This window comes from Hyperoodon ampullatus (genome assembly GCF_949752795.1).
Source record: "Hyperoodon ampullatus genome assembly, chromosome: 3".
NCBI lineage: Eukaryota > Metazoa > Chordata > Mammalia > Artiodactyla > Ziphiidae > Hyperoodon > Hyperoodon ampullatus.
The window spans coordinates 72139004-72159898 of record NC_136916.1 but is presented as its reverse complement, the minus strand read 5'-3'; the positions used below and the strand labels follow the sequence as shown (position 1 = coordinate 72159898).

The 20895-nt window shown below is 45.8% G+C and overlaps 1 protein-coding gene across 1 annotated transcript in view; it reads right to left on the bottom strand.

Annotated features, from left to right (window-relative positions):
• Positions 1-20895, bottom strand: part of GABRA5 (gamma-aminobutyric acid type A receptor subunit alpha5) — a gene marked incomplete at its 3' end in the record, with an annotated part of 100751 nt that overhangs the window by 11956 nt on the left and 67900 nt on the right. Inside the window, exons 6-7 of the mRNA XM_079700806.1 lie at positions 5219-5362; positions 2508-2660 (exon numbers count right to left, since the gene is read on the bottom strand). Of these exons, the coding sequence (XP_079556932.1) occupies positions 2508-2660; positions 5219-5362 (297 nt within the window). The remainder of the gene's footprint in view (positions 1-2507; positions 2661-5218; positions 5363-20895) is intronic.

Below are 20895 nucleotides of genomic sequence, written 5' to 3'. Positions count from 1 at the left end.
TTACCTTGTCAATCGTCTCCTTCCTCTAGAACATAAATCGAGGTGGGCAGGGATTTGGGTCTGATTCATACACATACCCTAACTGTGTCCCCATTGTCCTGACCTGACCCTGCAGAGAGCTGGTGCTCAACAAGGATGGGTCAGAGGAGTGGGGCATCTTAGTGGCCCCAAGTTAAGTCCAGCTGAGAAGGGCAAGAACGTTCCCACTGCTCTAACGAAGTGCTTCACAAAGACTCACTGTGCACCTTACAAGTCGTGGGCTCCAGAAAACTGATGAGACAAGCTTGCTTTCACATGGATTAATGCAGCCTGCGAGACTCCGAGGACCAGAGTGCAACAGAAGCACCACATCTGAATCTGGGTCTTGGCACTTCACTCCCTCTAAGAGGATCTGGGCCACCTCGATACTGCCATGCAAGATGCCTGTAGCCATCTGCCTTGTCTTCTGGGGAAATTTGCAGTGACCATAAAGGAAGTCTGGATCCTCGGAAGGGGATGATGACCCTCTAACAGGCGTCTACTAAGGGCCAGACTCTGATCTAAGCTACATTCTGGAGGGGTGTCATTATCCCCATTTTGCAAGTGAGGAGCTTAAAATTTAAAAATAGTAATGTACCCAAAGTCGCCAGCTGGCAAATGAGAACCTGTACTGGGACCCAGGTCTGCTGAACCGTTACAGCCCATGTAGTTTCCACATGCTCTGTGTCTTTCTTCTTACTGCAGTTTTGTTTGCAAAAAGGTGCACGTATGTGTATGGGGTGTGGGTGCAACACACCTGTTATGAGTGGAACTGTGTACCCCCCCAAATGCATAGGTTGAATTCCTAATTTCCAGAACCTCAGATTTACTTTCCAGATCTTACTTGGAAATATGGTCTTTACAGAAGTAATCAAGTTAAAATGAGGTCATTAGGGTAGGCCTTAATCCAATATGACTGGTATCTCTCTCTCACACACACACAGGGAGAACAGCACGTGAAGACTGGAATTATGCTGCCACAAGCCAAGGAAGTACCAGAAACTGGGAGAGAGGCCAGAAACAGAGCCTTTCTCACAGCCCTCAGAAGAAAGAACTCTGCTGATTTTGGACTTGTAGCCTCCAGAACTGTGAGACAGTTAATTTCTATTGCTTAAGCACTCAGTGTGTGGTACCTTGTTAGGGCAGCCTCAGGAAAGAGCACCAAAAGAGTGTCATGTTGCTGGTGGTCATAGCAGCTTAGTCTTCATTCAGTGTCATCCTTCAGAGGTATTTATATACCCTCACTGAACGTGGTACTGTGCATGGAATTAACACTAAATGAGAAATCAGTAGTCATCTTTGATTTTTCTTAGAAATCCAGTTAATCATTGTGCTGGAGAGAAGTGTTCTGTGTGTGACCTTGAACAGGCTTCTTGTGTCTCCTTGAGTCCTTTAACATCCTAATGTGCTTTGAGAATCTCTAAGAGGAAGCAGACTGGAATATAGGGCATTCTCCAAACTAAATTTTTTTCCTTGCCCACCTACTAATGCTCCCCTAAAGAGCTGGGGGAGCACTGCCTGGCCACAAGCCAACCTCCACACCTTCCTGAAGCTAAATCAGGTGAGGCAGGTGAAGCTGGGTATGTGGCTCGAGGTAGAGAGATGGTCGGACAGGAGTAATCTAGGGCCGTCACTGGAAATCCCGAGGCCCCCACCCCCCACCCCCGCTTCCTCCACCTACAGGAGCGCTGGCGGGAAATGCAGGGCACGCTTTCCTTCTTTGGAAGGGACAGTGCAATAGGAAAAGCTGAGGCGGGAATAGTACTTTACAGTTTAGAAAGATGTGAGCATCCATTACAACTGACCCACAAAATTACTTCTAACATTGATTTTGATGAAATGAGCTTCCACGTAAAAGTCAAACACTCGACCATGTCTGCTGTGCTAAGGTACCTCCTGAGCTGGATCTTGCTAAACTTGATTTATGTCTCAGGGATGTCAGATAATTTTCTAAATTCTTATCATATATATGTATACATATATACATGTATCATACGTACGTATGTATATCTCATATATATTATATTTATATATACATAAGGTAATATATATTATATTTTATATACATTTAATCTATCATATTACATGTAACACATTGACTGTTAATATTGGGAGCTAATGTTAAAGTGGCATGCACATTTCAAAGAAAACTGCCTGATAACATAGAAAACAGTACTTTATGAGACTTGTGAAAATACCGTAGCAAAACCCCACATAAGACAGATTGCTGGCAATTTCAAACCTCAAGAAAAAAAAGGCTCCCAGTGAAAGACTTTTCAAAAGGGAAACAGTGATCGAATTGCTCTGAACCCTGGTTCAGAGAGCAGCCCTAAATCTAGTCTTTAACACTGAATTCATAACTAACTGGTCCGTTTGTTTTCTAGGTCACAGAATAGACAGGCAGCACTAGGGACTTTGACGCTGCTGTCTTTGGGGTGTTAGAGGCAGTCACAGAACACAGTCTGCAGGCCTGGCTTGGGGACACTCACCAAACACTGTCCTGGCTGGGACTGATTCTCGGTTCAGCCAAAAGGACACTTGCGACAAAATCACAGTCATTATGCAGGGGAGATAGGTCTGGATGACAAAGTACCCGATCTTCCTCTTCAGGTGGAAATGAGCCGTCATGATTGTGTATTCACCTGCAAATGAGCAAATTAGTGCAGTCAGCCACCTAAATGAAACCCTACAGTCCTGCCCTGTGGTTCCTGCCCCTGGTCAGAGCCTGGGAGCCTCCCTTCTCTCCACCCTCCCTTTGGAAAAGCATTTATTTGTATTGTTTGGGTGAAGGAGAGGCTGAAGGATGCATGGATTTCTTAACGGTCATTTTATAAGTAAGTCTTTTGACCCCCAGCCTCTGAAGAGGCTCTGCTGGTGGATGCTTTGCTGGGGAAAATCAGATTTGTGTGTTTTCCTAATCCCTGGCCACAATCTATGCCACTCTCCACCGGCCCCCCTCACTGCTACTGCCATCGGGATTTCAGGATTTAGCCTCTCCAGATATAACTCAGGAGATCACAGAGCCCTGTCGTGGGCGGATTGTTTTCTCATTCCCCAGCCAGGGAGGGCTGGAAGGAGTGGGGGGCTACCACTTCCCCACAGGCTCTGTGCCCCCTCAGCCGGCTTGGGGTGAGGAGCAAGAGCCTCCGGAGGCCACGGGTGCTGGCCGCTCTGAGCTTCCGCTGGTCCACAGAGAGAGTGAGGGCATTTCCTTGGCGATGCCCCAGTGCCTTCTCTGGATCTGCCTGGCTGTGTGGGAGGCGAGTGCAGACCTCCCCTTCGTTGCGGAGAACGATGCTGCCCTGACGGTGAACTGGTAAGGAGCCAAGGCGGCTGCGGTGGGAGGGTGTGTTAGACAGAGTCTCCTTTGCTGTGTGAATTTGCATCTCCCTGGGGAGATGGGAAGGATGCTTTGAGAAGTGGAGGCAGAGCTGAGTTGATCTGAGGACAAGAGTTCTTCAGCTGAATTGCAAGAAGTAGATGGTGTGGCCAGGGAACCTGGTGGAACTGTGAATGTGGGCGGAAGGGCCTGGGGTCTCTGCTAAGGTAGACCCCCGGTGGGGCCATCTGTTCGAGGGTGGTCGGCTGGCTGCCTGGGCAGAATGTTGAGACATTTGAGACTGATTACATAGCTCGGACGCTTGTTGTTGGATTCAAAGCCCAGTGCTCAGCAAGGCCAGCTGTGGATGTGTCCCTACGTGCCTTTTCTCACAGCATGAGTTAAGATCATATGTGGCGAACTCTGCCCTCTTACAGAAGAGGGGACCAAAATTCCCTCAGGGCCAAGGTGCACCACTCCCTCCCCACAGCCCCAGGCAGATGAGAGCAGGTGAGAGGAGGGGAATAGGCTCAGGCCTAGCAGAAGGAGACAGGGACAGAGAGAAGGGGGGCAAGATGCGTTTAGTAGCAAAGACATCTTTATCATGATCCGATTTTGCCTCTCAATGCTTGAGAAGAGGGAGAATGCCGTTCTGTTTCTTTGCATTAGGATTTGAAGTTACTCTCCTTATAATTCTTTTGTTGTGGTGGTTCTTTTCATTCTATATTTGAGTTGAGGATAACAATATAAGATAACGTTCAAAAAAAGACCATCTTTTTGGAATGCAAATAGGAGCAGAAACCCATTTATAAATTTTTAAAGAACGACATGAAACGACTCCCAACTGTAGCACCCTCCATGAGCATTGCGATTCTTAACCCCAAACCTCTGCGGTGCCACCTTTTCACTTGTTCCCATAAAATCAGGTCTGCTTCCTCTTCCCTTGCCTTTAACACGGTAACCACATGGCACAGCAGCCTCCTTCCAGCCCTGCCAGGCCCTTTCCCCAGGATGGCAGCCCACACCAGTGGACGGCCACAGAGTGCCTGTGTGAGAAGAGGCATGCACTGCACGTCCCTGTGCTTCCAGCCAGCTCCAGGGGGTGGTGATGCTGACAGAGGGACGCTGACCAGGGTAACATTTGAGGCTTAGAACTCATGCTGCAAGCAGGACTTACGCCATCCCTGTTCCACATTTCTCCTGCCATGAGAAGCCCTGCAGGACCCTCCCCTGCTCACAGCCAAGTTTGTGACCATGACCTCTAGGGCTGGGCTTCCTGTGGCCAGGAGGTGTCTGAGGACACCCTTTGCAGGTGCAAGAAGGGAACGCATTGTGTTCCTTTGGACATCCTGCCCACTTTGTGTCAGGTGAAGCCCGGCTTGTGCTGCCCTGCGGGCTCAGGCCAGCCCTGTGCCTGCGGGTGTGACAGCACCTGCTAAGGCCTCGTCTATTTCTATGCTGCCCGGTTGTGCTTTCCCAAATTCAACCCCAGGAAAACCTCTGAAATGTTCAAAGTGGGGAGATAGCAGAACAGGTAAATGAGAGTATTTGCAGGAAGCTCTCTACCTTTCCTGCAGAGGCTGCTGCCCTCATGTCTCAGTGCTTGGGCAAGACTATGTTATATAAGTAGGTCCATGAGGCCTCCGGCCAGGACCTGCAGTCACCAGGGCTGCTCACATGGAGGCAAATGCACCTCAGATTAATGCCTCTCATGACCCTTAATGCCAGGATGCCACAGCTGATGCCTCCATGTGCGGCTGGAGGGAGGGGGCCCGATGCGGAAGGCTCCTTGTGGCCAGCACAGCACAACAGGCCCCGGGCAGCTAAGGAGAGTCCTGGGCTCTCCCAGGGTGTGCGCCTTGAATGGGGGGTGAGGCTTACCTGTGCTGGTGCTGATGTTCTCTGTGCCCACTGTCTGCCCCATCAGGTGGTATTGATTTAGCCTGGAGCCATCTTCTGCCACCACCACTGACTTGGTTGTGCCATTGGTCCAGACATAGACAACTTCGGAATTAGGATATGCATCTGTATGGGGGAGAAAAAAGGGGTGTAAACATGGAATCATTTGCAGCGTGGCACAACCAACGATGTTTATAAAAGTAGTAAGAGAGATGATTAGAAAGGCAAAGTTAAATGACCTAAAGAAAGTACAGGCAGTCAGACCAGGGCAGACAGCATCACAGTTCAGGCCCTTCTCATTTCTAAAGGGCAGAGTGCTCAGAAACTGGGCCCAGTGCTTCCTACGGGGTATCTTCTGTTCAGGGTTCACTGTTGCACGGGCCTGAGACCACAGGGCCTGGGGCTCTCCCAGCTCTTAGGGCTCCTGTTGTCATTACAAGAGCTCTGTAAGGATGTAATGCATAGAGTGCCTTGTCAACAGTTCACAAACAGTCAAAGTAAGAACAATGAATCACCCAAGAAGTAATGAATACACACCAAAAAGACAGTTTGGAAACCGGGAGCACTCAAACCAAAACATGGATTGAGGCTCAGGGGTACACTGTTGCAAAGCATCCTGTATAGTGGGAAAGTGGTGATGGTTTGTTTATTCTTCACAGTGTTGGTTACAGTATCAAAATTTTCTTAAATGATAGGGAAATGGTCAGTACTTACCTCATATCAACCTTGGGAAACAGTTTAAGTTTTGCTTATGATTTTCAGAAGCATAAGGAAGAAATGACCCAGGTCAAGTTAGCCTTACAAAATAAGCTAAATTAAGCTTTGTTTGTAGGACTAAACTGGTTGTCTGCTCAGGGAATTTTCAAGTCTGGTCTCTGTTTTTGTTTTTGTTTTTAATTATTTATTTATTTTTGGTTGCGTTGGGTCTTCGTTGCTGCGTGTGGGCTTTCTCTAGTTGCAGCGAGCGGGGGCTACTCTTCCTTGTGGTGTGCAGGCTTCTCATTGTGGTGGCTTCTCTTGTTGCAGAGCGTGGGCTTTAGTATGTGGGTTTCTGCGGCATGTGGGATCTTCCCGGACCAGGGACTGGACCCGTGTCCCCTGCATTGGCAGGCAGATTCTTAACCACTGTGCCACCAGGGAATTCCCTCTGTTTGTTTTTGATTCTAACAACTTGGAGCAGCATCTAACCACATCAGCTACTATAAAGGTCTCTCTTTTCAGAAGGCACTTGTTGCCCTGCTGTCCATGCTGCCCTGGTGGGAGGGTGGTGCAGAAGGCAGAAACTTTACCCCTGGTGTCACACCTGTGACTGTTACCTTACACAGCAAAAGGCACTGTGCAAAATGGAATTAAAGCTATGGGCTTAAAATCAGGAGATTATCCTAGATGATCCCAGTGGACCCCGTATAATCACTCGAGCCTTTAGAAACAGAGAACTTTCTCCAGCTGGGGCCAGTCAGAGAGACCCAGCTCAGAGAGATTCGAAGCAGAAAGAAAGGACTCGACTGCCATTGCTGGTTTTGAAGGTGGAGGAAGGGGCCATGAGCCAAGGCATGTGGGCAGCCCATAGAAGGCAAGAATGACTCCCTCAGGTGACAGCCAGCAGGAGACAGGGACCTCAGCCTACAACCCATGGAACTGAATCCTGCCAACAGCCTGAGAGAGGCTGGATATGGATTTGCCCCCAGAGCCTCCAGAAGGGAAAGCAGCCCTGCTGACACGATGATTCTGGCCATGGGAGACCCAGAGCTGAAACACCAGGCAAATCCACTGTATTCTGACCTACAGAACTGTAAGATAATATAAGTTTTTAATTATTGAGATATAATTAACATGTATCATTGTATAAGTTTAAAGTGTACAGCATCATGACTTTATACATGTATTGATACATATTGCAAAATGATCACTACAATAAGCTTACTTAATAGATGTGTTGCTTCAATTAAATTGCTAAGTTTGTGATGATTTGTCATGGCAGTAGAAAACTGGAACAGGTAGATGGACTGCTAAACAGAAGACTTTCTCCCAGAGGAGGGAGACAAATATACATAAGACATGTTACATGTGAGGTGGTAGTAAGTGCTATGGAGAAATATAAGCTATGAAGAGGAAAGAGGTGTTATTTTAAATAAGGTAATCTGGGAAGGCATAACTTAAGAGACCCAAGGACTGTGCAGGAGCCTGCCACATGGTTGTCAGAAGGACATGTATCCCAGAAAAGGGCACTGCAGGTGCACATGTCCTGGGGCAAGAGTGTGCCTACAATGCCTGGGGAGAAGGCAGGTGGGCAGTGTGGCTGCCCAGGGTAGACAGAAGAGGGCAGAGGAAAAGACGAGATAAACATTGCCTCAAGGCTATTTAAGGCTTTGCCTTTTACTCTGAGCTAGCCAGGAAGGGGGGGGGGGGGGGGGGCGGGGATAAGCAAGTAAGTGACATAGCCTAGTTCATGCTGTAAAAGGACCCATCTGGCTGAGACAGGAGACTAGAATGCAGGGGGGAAAAGAACAGAAACAGGAGAGTGCTTAGGGCAATATTAAAATAATTCAGGTGAAAGATGATAGTGGCTGGAAGTGGTAAAAAGAGGAGAAAATAGGGATACATTTTAAAGGAAAGGGTCATCCAATCAGCTAACAAATCAGATGTGAGCTGTGAGAGGAAGAGGGTGACCAAACCAGGCATCTGGACGGGTCATTTGCGCTCTAGGATGGCAAAGATTCTGGAACAACCCAACTTCTGAGGAAAGAGCAGCATTCAGGTGCCGACATTTCAGAGTTGAGAGGCCTATGAGAGGTCTCCTCGGGATGCTGAGCAGACAGTGGGCCACACAAGTCAGGAGTTCATGGGAGTGGTCCCTGGTGAGGATGTGACTCCTTGAGGCATCGGCACACAGATGTCACTTGAAGCAGGGGCTGGTGACAGGGTCACCTGCAGAGTGAATGTTGGTGGAGGTGGGGGGCGCTGCAGGGCCTAGAGGTTGGGAAGGTGAGGAGGGAGCTGCAGAGCCACTGGCGCAGCGGCCACTGCAGTGGGAGGACATGGGGAGTGTGCTTCCCAGGGGCTTGTGCCACAGGCTTCAGAGGACAGCTGAGAAGCGGCCTCGGGGCCTCATGGCATCTGTTCACCTCGGCAAGAGCACTTCCAGAGGAGTAGTTGGCTTTAAGGAACAGGGGAGCTCAAGTGTTCCCCCTGGCTCTTGAGGGCCCTGAAGGTAAACCCGCACACCCGTTCTGTAGTACAAACCTGTGCATCTTCCCAGCTGCCACACACAGCACCCAATGCCTTCTGGACAAGGCTGTGTGCTTGGCTCGCAGCCTGACGCCAACTCCAGATGGAACAGAACCTGTGCACCCTCACAGGGAGGCCTCGGCAGACGTCTCAGGAGATGGGATGGGCTGGCAGGGAAGGCATCCCTAAGCAGGACAGCAGGCTCCGGGACTCCACCAGGCAGGGCTGGTGCCCAACACTGCGAATGGGCTCCTGGTGTGGCCATTGCTGGGGCAGACAAGCAGGACTACACGCGTGATCAGAGCTCTCCACAGAAGGAGCCAGAAGAGGTCACGTTAGTAATGAGCCGTGTTCCCACTAAGTGTGGGAGTTTCTTTGCTAGTGCACATCACTTCCTTATTCTTGCTTTATGTGCAAAAGTGTATACATAACACTTGGAAAATAATAAAACAAGCATGTATGTAGCAAACACTGAGCTTAACACAGAGGAAAATGTCAGAACCTTCTAGGCCCTCCACGCACAACTCACTAAAGGCTCACTTTCTCCCCACAGGTGGTATTCTGAACTTTATGATAATCATTGCATTGTTTGCTTTGTAGTTGTACCTTCTGGGCAGACAGCACTAAACAAAGGGGCTTTTTTTGCCTTGCCTATGTTTTCTTTGTGAAATCTGTTTTGTGTTTTTTACCCATTGATTCATGTTTTCAAATATATTCTGATATACATATTTTTTTGCTCCATGTGTTGCAAATGTCTTCTTCAAGTTTGTGGCTATTTCACTTTGTTCATTTTTTTTTAATTTTTTGATACATGGTATGTTAAGTTAGTCAAATCTACCAATCTTTTAATCTTTCTGCATCTTATTTTGGAGGCCTCCCTGTATCAAAGCTGGAATGCTCCATCTTTAACCATTAGGGCCTTGATCACAGAGAGTTGACTTCTGTATATATTTTCCTACACAAGCATCCAATCAGATCTTCTCCATGTGGTTTTTGGTGCTGCCACCGAAATCATTAAGCCGTCCCTCCCACCCACGTACTTGCAGGGCCTGTTCTGACAAGTAAGGTCTTCATCAGGCGTGGGTTCTCTCTTGTGGGATTCTCTGTTCTTCTCCTTTTTTCTACCCCAGTTTCAATCTCCCCTGTCTTAACTACGCAGACTTTAGAATTCTAGACAAGAACAGCTGGAAGGGCAAGGTGCCCCCTTTTCTTCTTCATGGGGCCCTGGCTGTTCTTGATCTTTTGCTCATCCATATACATGTTAGAATCCGCTCATCAGGCTTTCCCAGAAATACTCTGATGAAATTTATGTTGGACATGAATTGGATCTATAGATTACAGATTGGGGAGACATGACATCTTATGGTATTGAGTCTTTTTATCACGGACTTGATGTGTATTTAGGTCTTTGGAGTGAAAGTGCCTGACAGTAAGCCTTTTTGATTGTACTGTAAGTGCCTGGCATTAAGTTTTCCATTGCCGAGGCAACTATTTAAAAGGCATCCACCTCACATAGGCATATTCCCAGCTACACTACTAGATAAAGGGCAAGGCCACCCATGCGGTTCCCCTTCTAGAAAACCCAAGGTGACCTAGATAACTGGTCATTTGATGACCCCACTTCTCCCTAGTTAGAGTGCCTAATTCCTGTTCTTATGTTTTAAATTTGCCAATAAAGATTGAACTGGTGAAACCCTAAGCACCCGACCCGGGACCCCAATAAGGGTAGAGCTCTGGGTCTGCACTCTTTCTCTCTCCCTTACCCATGACAGTGCTGTGTGGCCCTGGGCGTGCTGTGTACCCTCTGAGACCTTTGAGTAATAAGCCTTGTTTTTTCAAAGTTCCCTGGTGGTTGTTGCTAAGAATGCCTTGCAATCGTAATGGGAACCACAAAGGCCAGTCCAGCCTCAGCGTTGCCTCTGGTCAGGGAATGTCTGAGGGGCCGCCATGCGTAGTATGGGCCCAGATGAGCACCCCAGGCATTCCCAGTCACAGAGCATTTCTGACTGCTAATGTATGAGCTGAGAACAACACAAAGTAGTCTTCTAGGTTGAAATATCTTTCAGTGAAGTTGTATCACTTTCTTTCTTGTGCTAGACATTCTCCCTCCAGATGTGTGTTACTCAACATGGTTCCAAAAACCAGTGTATCCTGTCTCTGAGCAAAGCCATATGGGATCCCAACTTATCAGAAGACTGCTCGGCGAGGGGGTGGTCAGAACCCTGAGAATTAGTGACATGATTCCAATGTTCATCTGCATATTAGTAAGACATGAAATAGAAGGACGTAAATAGAGTAGACCAGCTACAGCAGTCAATGGAATAACATGGATGCTACACTTGACTTACACAGCAGGTGGAGGTTGAGTGTTCTTGTCATGTTTTATTTAAATTAGCATGACCTACCATTTCCAAGTTTCAGGTATTACACAAGTGTTGATTTCACATGGACAGCACTGGAGCTACCCAACACAGTGCATTCTGCCGTAATTTCCCTTCTCTACTGGGGGAACATGGCTGGGGATGAGGGAGGTGAGGCCTGATGATGTGCTCCACCCTGGCAAGCTGTTTTCTAAGTGTCTGGTCACAGACACCACCACGCATATGCTGAGACTTGGATGGTGCCCTGAGTTCCCTATGAAAGACATGAGATTTCTATCTTCCTATTATTTAGATGCTACAGGACCCTGAATATTGAAGGGCCATGGTACTGAGACATGGACTTGAGCAGAGTGGCCACACTGGATTCTAGCTGGGGCTGTGAGTATGGAGTGGACGGTACATGGTGATGAGGCAGCATTTCCTGGCAGTCCCCAGACTGGCTCAGGCAGCTTGTGCTCCTGTTGTCCTGTGCCACTGTCCTGCATCTTCCTCCAGCTCCTCTGCCTCATGGCAAGCAGAGCTGCTGCACTGTGAAGCTGGCCTCCCCCTTCCCGGCTACATTTGCAGTGAGGAGGGCTGCCAATGTCCCACTAACAACCCCCACTCCAGTCCCAATCCACACGTGGGCTGTGAGTCTGTACCCTGGCCAAAAGAGTTAAGGTGGCCCCCATAACCCCTGGAAGATGTGAGTGGGTTGGGAAACATGAATCCCAAAGCTCAAAAGGAAAAAACAGCTCAAACCTTGGGGCAACAGGTCCCAGTGACCAGGGCAGTTCTGAGAGTCAGGAAAGACTGAGAGCACAGACATGTATCTAAAGAGAGTACGGGGGAGGCCGGGGGAAGATGACGGAAGAGTAAGACGTGGAGATCACCTTCCTCCCCACAGATACATCAGAAAAACATCTACACGTGGAACAACTCCTACAGAACACCTACTGAACGCTGGCAGAAGACCTCAGACCTCCCAAAAAGCAAGAAACTCCCCACGTACCTGGGTAGGGCAAAAGAAAAAAGAATAAACAGAGACAAAAGGATAGGGACAGGACCTGCACCAGTGGGAGGGAGCTGTGAAGGAGGAAAGGTTTCCACACACTAGGAAGCCCCTTCGCGGGCGGAGACTGCGGGTGGTGGAGGGGGGAAGCTTCGGAGCCACGGAGGAGAGCACAGCAACAGGGGTGCGGAGGGCAAAGCAGAGAGATTCCCGCACAGAGGATCGGTGCTGACCAGCACTCACCAGCCAGAGAGGCTTCTCTGCTCACCCGACGGGGCGGGCGGGGCTGGGAGCTGAGGCTCGGGCTTCGGTCGGAGCGCAGGGAAAGGACTGGCGGCGTGAACACAGCCTGAAGGGGTTTGTGCACCACGGCTAGCCGGGGGGAAGTCCGGGGAAAAGTCTGGACCTGCCAAAGAGGCAAGAGACTTTTTCTTCCCTCTTTGTTTCCGGGTGCGCGAGGAGAGGGGATTAAGAGCGCTGCTTAAAGGAGCTCCAGAGACGGGCGCGAGCCGCGGCTAACAGCGCGGACCTCAGAGACGGGCATGAGACGCTAAGGCTGCTGCTGCCGCCACTAAGAAGCCTATGTGCGAGCACAGGTCACTATCCTCACCTCCCTTCTGGGGAGCCTGTGCAGCCTACCACTGCCAGGGTCCCATAATCCAGGGACAACTTCCCCGGGAGAAGGCACAGCGCGCCTCAGGCTGGTGCAACGACATGCTGGACTCTGCCGCCGCAGGCTCGCCCCGCATCGTGCCCCTCCCTCCCCCCCGGCCTGAGTGACCCAGAGCCCCCGAATCAGCAGCTCCTTTAACCCTGTCCTGTCTGAGCGAAGAACAGACGCCCTCCAGCGACGTACACGCACAGGCAGGGCCAAATCCAAAGCTGAACCCCGGGAGCTGTGCAAAAAAAGAAGAGAAAGGGAAATCTCTCCCAGCAGCCTCAGGAGCAGCGGATTATATCTCCACAACCAACTTGACGTACCCTGCATCTATGGAATACCTGAATAGACAATGAATCATCCCAATTGAGGAGGTGGACTTTGAGAGCAAGATTCATTATTTTTTCCCCTTTTCCTCTTTTTCTGAGTGTGTATGCTTCTGTGTGAGATTTTTTCTGTATAGCTTTGCTTTCACCATTTGTCCTACGGTTCTATCCGTCTGTTTTTTTGGGGGTTTTTTTGCTTAAAAAATTTTTTTTTCTTAATAATTATTTTTTATTTTAATAACTTTATTTTATTTTATTTTATTTATCCTCTTTCTTTCTACTTTTTCTCCATTTTATTCTGAGCTGTGTGGATGAAAGGCTCTGGGTGCTGCAGCCAGGAGTCAGTGCTGTGCCTCTGAGGTGGGAGAGCCAACTTCAGAACACTGGTCCACAAGAGACCTCCCAGTTACACGTAATATCAAATGGCGAAAATCTCCCAGAGATCTCCATCTCAACACCAACACCCAGCTTCACTCAACGACCAGCAAGCTACAGTGCTGAACACCCTATGCCAAGCAACTAGCAAGACAGGAACACAACCCCACCCATTAGCAGAGAGGCTGCGTAAAATCATAATAAGGCCACAAACACCCCAAAACACACCACCAGTCATGGACCTGCCCACCAGAAACACAAGATCCAGCCTCATCCACCAGAACACAGGCATGAGTCCCCTCTGCCAGGAAGCCTACACAACCCACTGAACCAAACTTAGCCACTGGGGACAGACACCAAAAACAACGGAAACTACAAACCTGCAGCATGCAAAAAGGAGACCCCAAACACAGTAAGATAAGCAAAATGAGAAGACAGAAAAACACACAGCAAATGAAGGAGCAAGATAAAAACCCACCAGACCTAAAAAATGAGGAGGAAATAGGCAGTCTACCTGAAGAAGAATTCAGAATAATGATGGTAAAGATGATCCAAAATCTTGGAAATAGAATAGAGAAACTGCAAGAAACATTTAACAAGGACCTAGAAGAACTAAAGATGAAACAAGCAACGATGAACAACACAATAAATGAAATTAAAAATACTCTAGAAGGGATCAATAGCAGAATAACTGAGGCAGAAGAACGGATAAGTGACCTGGAAGATAAAATAGTGGAAATAACTACTGCAGAGCAGAATAAAGAGAAAATAATGAAAAGAACTGAGGACAGTCTCAGAGACCTCTGGGACAACATTAAATGCACCAACATTCGAATTATAGGGGTTCCAGAAGAAGAAGAGAAAAAGAAAGGGACTGAGAAAATATTTGAAGACATTATAGTTGGAAACTTCCCTAATATGGGAAAGGAAATAGTTAATCAAGTCCAGGAGGCACAGAGAGTCCCATACAGAATAAATCCAAGGAGAAATACGCCAAGACACATATTAATCAAACTGTCAAAAATTAAATGCAAGGAAGACATATTAAAAGCAGCAAGAGAAAAACAACAAATAACACACAAGGGAATCCCCATAAGGTTAACAGCTGATTTTTCATCAGAAACTCTGAAAGCCAGAAGGGACTGGAAGGACATATTTAAAGTGATGAAGGAAAAAAAACCTACAACCAATAGTACTCTACTCAGCAAGGATCTCATTCAGATTTGACGGAGAAATTAAAACCTTTACAGACAAGCATAAGCTGAGAGTTCAGCGCCACAAAACCAGTTTGACAACAAATGCTAAAGGACCTTCTCTAGGCCAGAAAGACAGAGAAGGAAAAGACCTACAATAACGAACCCAAAACAATTTTAAAAATGGGAATAGGAACATACATATCAATAATTACCTTAAATGTAAATGAATTAAATGCTTCCACCAAAAGACACAGACTGGCTGAATGGATACAAAAACAAGGCCCATATATATGCTGTCTACAAGAGACCCACTTCAGATCTAGAGACACATACAGATTGAAAGTGAGGGGATGGAAAAAGATGTTCCATGCAAATGGAAACCAAAAGAAAGCTGGAGTAGCAATTCTCATATCAGACAAAATAGACTTTAAAATAAAGACTATTACAAGACACAAAGAAGGACACTACATAATGATCAAGGGATTGATCCAAGAAGAAGATAAAACAATTGTAAATATTTATGCACCCAACATAGGAGCACCTCAATACATAAGGCAAATACGAACAGCCATAAAAGGCGAAATCAACAGTAACACATTCATACTAGGGGATTTTAACACCCCACTTTCACCAATGGACAGATCATCCAAAATGAAAATAAATAAGGAAACACAAGCTTTAAATGATACATTAAACAAGATGGACTTAATTGATATTTATAGCACTTTCCATCCAAAAACAACAGAATACACATTTTTCTCAAGTGCTCATGGAACATTCTCCAGGATAGATCATATCTTGGGTCACAAATCAAGCCTTGGTAAATTTAAGAAAATTGACATTGTATCAAGTATCTTTTCTGACCACAACGCTATGAGACTATATATCAATTACAGGAAAAGATCTGTAAAAACTACAAACACATGGAGGCTAAACAATACACTACTCAATAACAAAGTGATCACTGAAGAAATCAAAGAGGAAATAAAAAAATAGCTAGAAACAAATGACAATGGAGACATGACGACCCAAAACCTATGGGATGCAGCAAAAGCAGTTCTAAGAGGGAAGTTTATAGCAATACAATCCTACCTTAAGAAACAGGAAACATCTCGAAGAAACAACCTACCCTTGCACCTAAAGCAATTAGAGAAAGAAGAACAAAAAAAACCCCAAAGGTTAGCAGAAGGAAAGAAATCATAAAAATCAGATCACAAATAAATGAAAAAGAAATGATGGAAACGATAGCAAAGATCAATGAAACTAAAAGCTTGTTCTTTGAGAAGATAAACAAAATTGATAAACCATTAGCCAGGCTCATCAAGAAAAAAAGGGAGAAGACTCAAATCAATAGAATTAGAAATAAAAAAGGAGAAGTAAAAATTGAGACTGCAGAAATACAAAAGATCATGAGAGATTACTACAAGCAAATCTATGCCAATAAAATGGACAACCTGGAAGGAATGGACAAATCGTTAGAAATGCACAACCTGCCAAGACTGAATTAGGAAGAAATAGAAAATACGAACAGACCAATCACAAGCATTGAAATTGAAACTGTGATTAAAAATCTTCCAACAAACAAAAGCCCAGGACCAGATGGCTTCACAGGCGAATTCTATCAAACATTTAGAGAAGAGCTAACACCTATTCTTCTCAAACTCTTCCAAAATATAGCAGAGGGAGGAACACTCCCAAACTCATTCTACGAGGCCACAATCATCCTGATAGCAAAACCAGACAAGGATGTCACAAAGAAAGAAAACTACAGGCCAATATCACTGATGAACATAGATGCAAAAATCCTCAACAAAATACTAGCAAACAGAAACCAACAGCACATTAAGAGGATCATACACCATGATCAAGTGGGGTTTATTTCAGGAATGCAAGGATTCTTCAATATACGAAAATCAATCAACGTCTTACACAATATTAACAAATTGAAGGAGAAAAACCATACCGTCATCTCAATAGATGGAGAGAAAGCTTTTGACAAAATTCAAATCCCATTTATGATAAAAACCCTCCAGAAAGTAGGCATAGAGGGAACTTTCCTCAACATAATAAAGGCCATATATGACAAACCCACAGCCAACATCGTCCTCAATGGTGAAAACCTGAAAGCATTTCCACTAAGATCAGGAACAAGACAACGTTGCCCACTCTCACCACTCCTATTCAACAGTTTTGGAAGTTTTAGCCACAGCAATCAGAGAATAAAAGGAAATAAAAGGAATCCAAATCAGAAAAGAAGAAATAAAGCTGTCACTGTTTGCAGATGACATGATAATACACATAGAGAATCCTAAAGATGCTACCAGCAAAATACTAGAGCTAATCAATGAATTTGGTAAAGTAGAAGGATACAAAATTAATGCACAGAAATTTCTGGCATTCCTATACACTAATGATGAAAAATCTGAAAGTGAAATCAAGAAAACACTCCCATTTACCGTTGCAACAAAAAGAATAAAATATCTAGGAATAAACGTACCTAAGGATACAAAAGACCTTTATGCAGAAAATTATAAGACACTGATGAAAGATATTAAAGATGATACAAATAGATGGAGAGATATACCAAGTCATTGGATTGGAAGAATCAACATTGTGAAAATGACTCTACTACCCAAAGCAATCTACAGATTCAATGTAATCCTTATCAAACTACCACTGGCATTTTTCACAGAACTAGAACAAAAAATTTCACAATTTGTATGGAAACACAAAAGACCCCGAATAGTCAATGCAATCTTGAGAACGAAAAATGGAGCTGGAGGAATCAGGCTCTCTGACTTCAGACTCTACTACAAAGTTACAGTAATCAAGACAGTATGGTACTGGCACAAAAACAGAAATGTAGATCAATGGAAAGGATAGAAAGCTCAGAGATAAACCCACGCACATATGGTCACCTTATCTTTGATAAAGGGGGCAGGAATGTACAGTGGAGAAAGGACAGCCTCTTCAATAAGTGGTGCTGGGCAAACTGGACAGATACATGTAAAAGTATGAGATTAGAACACTCCCTAACACCATACACAAAAATAAGCTCAATATGGTTTAAAGACCTAAATGTAAGGCCAGAAACTATCAAACTCTTAGAGGAAAACATAGGCAGAACACTCTATGACATAAATCACAGCAAGATCCTTTTGGACCCACCTCCTAGAGAAATGGAAATAAAAACAAAAATAAACAAATGGGACCTATTGAAACTTCAAAGCTTTTGCACAGCAAAGGAAACCATAAACAAGACCAAAAGCCAACCCTCAGAATGGGAGAAAATATTTGCAAATGAAGCAACTGACAAAGGATTAATCTCCAAAATTTACAACCAGCTTATGCAACTCAATATCAAAAAAACAAACAACCCAATCCAAAAATGGGCAGAAGACCTAAATAGACATTTCTCCAAAGAAGATATACTGATTGCCAACAAACAGATGAAAGAATGCTCAACATCATTAATCATTAGAGAAATGCAAATCAAAACTACAATGAGATATCATCTCACACCAGTCAGAATGGCCATCATCAAAAAATCTACAAACAATAAATGCTGTAGAGGGTGTGGAGAAAAGGGAACCCTCTTGCACTGTTGGTGGGAATGTAAATTGATAGAGCCACTATGGAGAACAGTATGGAGGTTCCTTAAAAAACTACAAATAGAACTACCATATGACCCAGCAATCCCACTACTGGGCGTATACCCTGAGAAAGCCATAATTCAAAAAGAGACATGTACCAAAATGTTCATTGGAGCTCTATTTATAATAGCCAGGACATGGAAACCACCTAAGTGTCCATCATCGGATGAATGGATAAAGAAGATGTGGCACATATATACAATGGAATATTACTCAGCCATAAAAAGAAATGAAATTGAGTTATTTGTAGTGAGGTGGATGGACCTAGAGTCTGTCATACAGAGTGAAGTAAGTCAGAAAGAGAAAGACAAATATCGTATGCTAACACATATATATGGAATCTAAGGAAAAAAATGTCATGAAGAACCTAGGGGTAAGACAGAAATAAAGACACAGACCTACTAGAGAATGGACTTGAGGATATGGGGAGGGGGAAGGGTAAGCTGTGACAAAGCGAGAGAGAGGCATGGACATATATACACTACCAAACGTAAAATAGATAGCTAGTGGGAAGCAGCCGCATAGCACAGGGAGATCAACTCGGTGCTTTGTGACCACCTAGAGGGGTGGGATAGGGAGGGTGGGAGGGAGGAAGATGCAGGAGGGAAGAGATATGGGAGCGTATGTATATGTATAACTGATTCACTTTGTTATAAAGCAGAAGCTAACACACCATTGTAAAGCAATTATACTCCAATATAGATGTAAAACTATGTAAAAAAAATCATTATGTTGTACACCTGAAATAATGTCATATGTCAATGATACCTCAATAAAAAAAGAAAAAAAAAAAAAGAGTACGGAGCACAGAAAACTATGCTTCCCCTCTCCCCCTCCCCCTCCCCCATGGAGCTACCTACTCAGTGCCCAGCATCCCCAAGGAAGAGGGGAAAGAGGGCACAGAGCTGCCAACACACTGAAGAGGGAGGACTTTCCGGACGAATGAGGCATTTGGGAGAGTGGGACAGGTGCTTCCTCGGCTGGCCTGGAGGGACGTCGACTGAGAATGTGGGGATGCAGGTGGGACCTGTGGGGTGGTGGAGGCACAGAGGTAGGCGTGCAGACTGGACTGCTGGGGACACGGTCCTGACTGCAGGCTGGGCATCACTCTTCTCAGTGGGACTGGGGGTGGCTGTCCTTGAGCTCTGGGGCTAAGAGGTGCACTGACCAGGGAAGCATGTCTGTCCTGCAGGGATCAGTGGCAGGGGAGAGGTTGGCTCTGTTACGTGCAGGCTCGCTGGGCACCAGTCCTCCAAGCCTCCTTCTCCATTGTTGGCGGGGGGTGGGGTGGGGGTGGATAATAATACTTATCTTACCATAAGGACTCAATAAAATAATAATTATAACTAGACAAAAATTACTTGAAATCAGAGTGATGTATGAATGTCACCTACAATGTATATTAATAATTTATATCCTCTGGTTTTTCAAACTGTAAATATTAAATGGCCTATTGATATTGATGATGTTAATGGCCTTGGTAACAGCAGCAACAAGAGGCAGCGCGGCCTCCGGCACGTCAGTTCAACACCGTGAGTTCTGCTCTCGCCATCAAATTAAGGATGGGAATAAATGAGGCACTCATGTGCCTTTCTGCTTGGGCATTTAGCAACACTAAATTCTTCTCTGTGTGGGGCTTCCCTGGTGGCGCAGTGGTTGAGAGTCCGCCTGCCGATGCAGGGGACATGGGTTCGTGCCCCGGTCCGGGAGGATCCCACATGCCACAGAGCAGCTGGGCCCGTGAGCCATGGCCACTGAGCCTGCGCATCCAGAGCCTGTGCTCCGCAACGGGAGAGGCCACAACAGTGAGAGGCCCGTGTACCGCAAAAAAAAAAAAATTCTTCTCTGTGTGTCAGAGGTGTGGCAGCCTATCTCTTATCTGGGGACGACAGTAAACAAGGCCATCAAGTTTGCCATGCTGCCATCATCTGTCATGATTTAGAGCTCCAGAAACATAATGCTTGCCTTCCTCCAACCACACATCAGCAGAGCCAGGCAAGAAGGTTTGAAACATTTTCATCCACAACTAACTTGGGAATTCATCACTGCTTTCAGAGCAGCTCTGTCCCTGGGTTGACACTTCCTGTCTGTCCACTTCTGGCACTGCAAATCCTGAATAAAAGGCCACAATGGCACATCAACCCCTTATTTCCAAGGCCTTTTAGAAGCAATGAGTTTTTGCCTAACTAAGAGAGAAACATATCTGACCTTCACTATGGGATGATCTTCGACAACCTCTTCACGCTCAAAGCTCTACTTCCTCATCTGCAGATTGAGGGAAACAACCTAGGGGTGCTTAAGGGTAAAGTGTATTCATGAATGTCAAGTATTTAGCTCATGCCTGACACACAGTTATAAATAAATAGTAGTTATAAGAAACATAGCCATAGGCTGGAAAGAAGTTTTGCTTGGTGTCAAATCCAGTCTTATGAGAAGATCTTTCTACATGAATTCACTTTCTAACTGTCTGTCAAAAGCAAACCCCGTGTGTGAGGACCACTGGTTAGTCTTTTCTGACAGGCTGCATAGACACCCAGGAACTGCCAGTAACCAGTGAGGAAACCTCTTTTACTCTGTGCATTCACTGCCTTTGGCATTAGAAATGCAGGTTAGGATGTAATTGGAATTTTGGTGATTTGTAAAACGTACAGGATTTCAGTTCTCTGACACCCATGTCCTCAGCCTTCCTCCCTCTTCTAAAACTGGAGGTGGGAACGGGCAGAGTACCTGCCCCAGGTGACACCACCCATCACCTGCGTGACCTGCCCATCCTCAACGGTACCGAGTCTCAGTCTCTTGAGCTGAAAATCAAGTCAGTACCTGACACATTGATTCCATAATCTAAATTAGA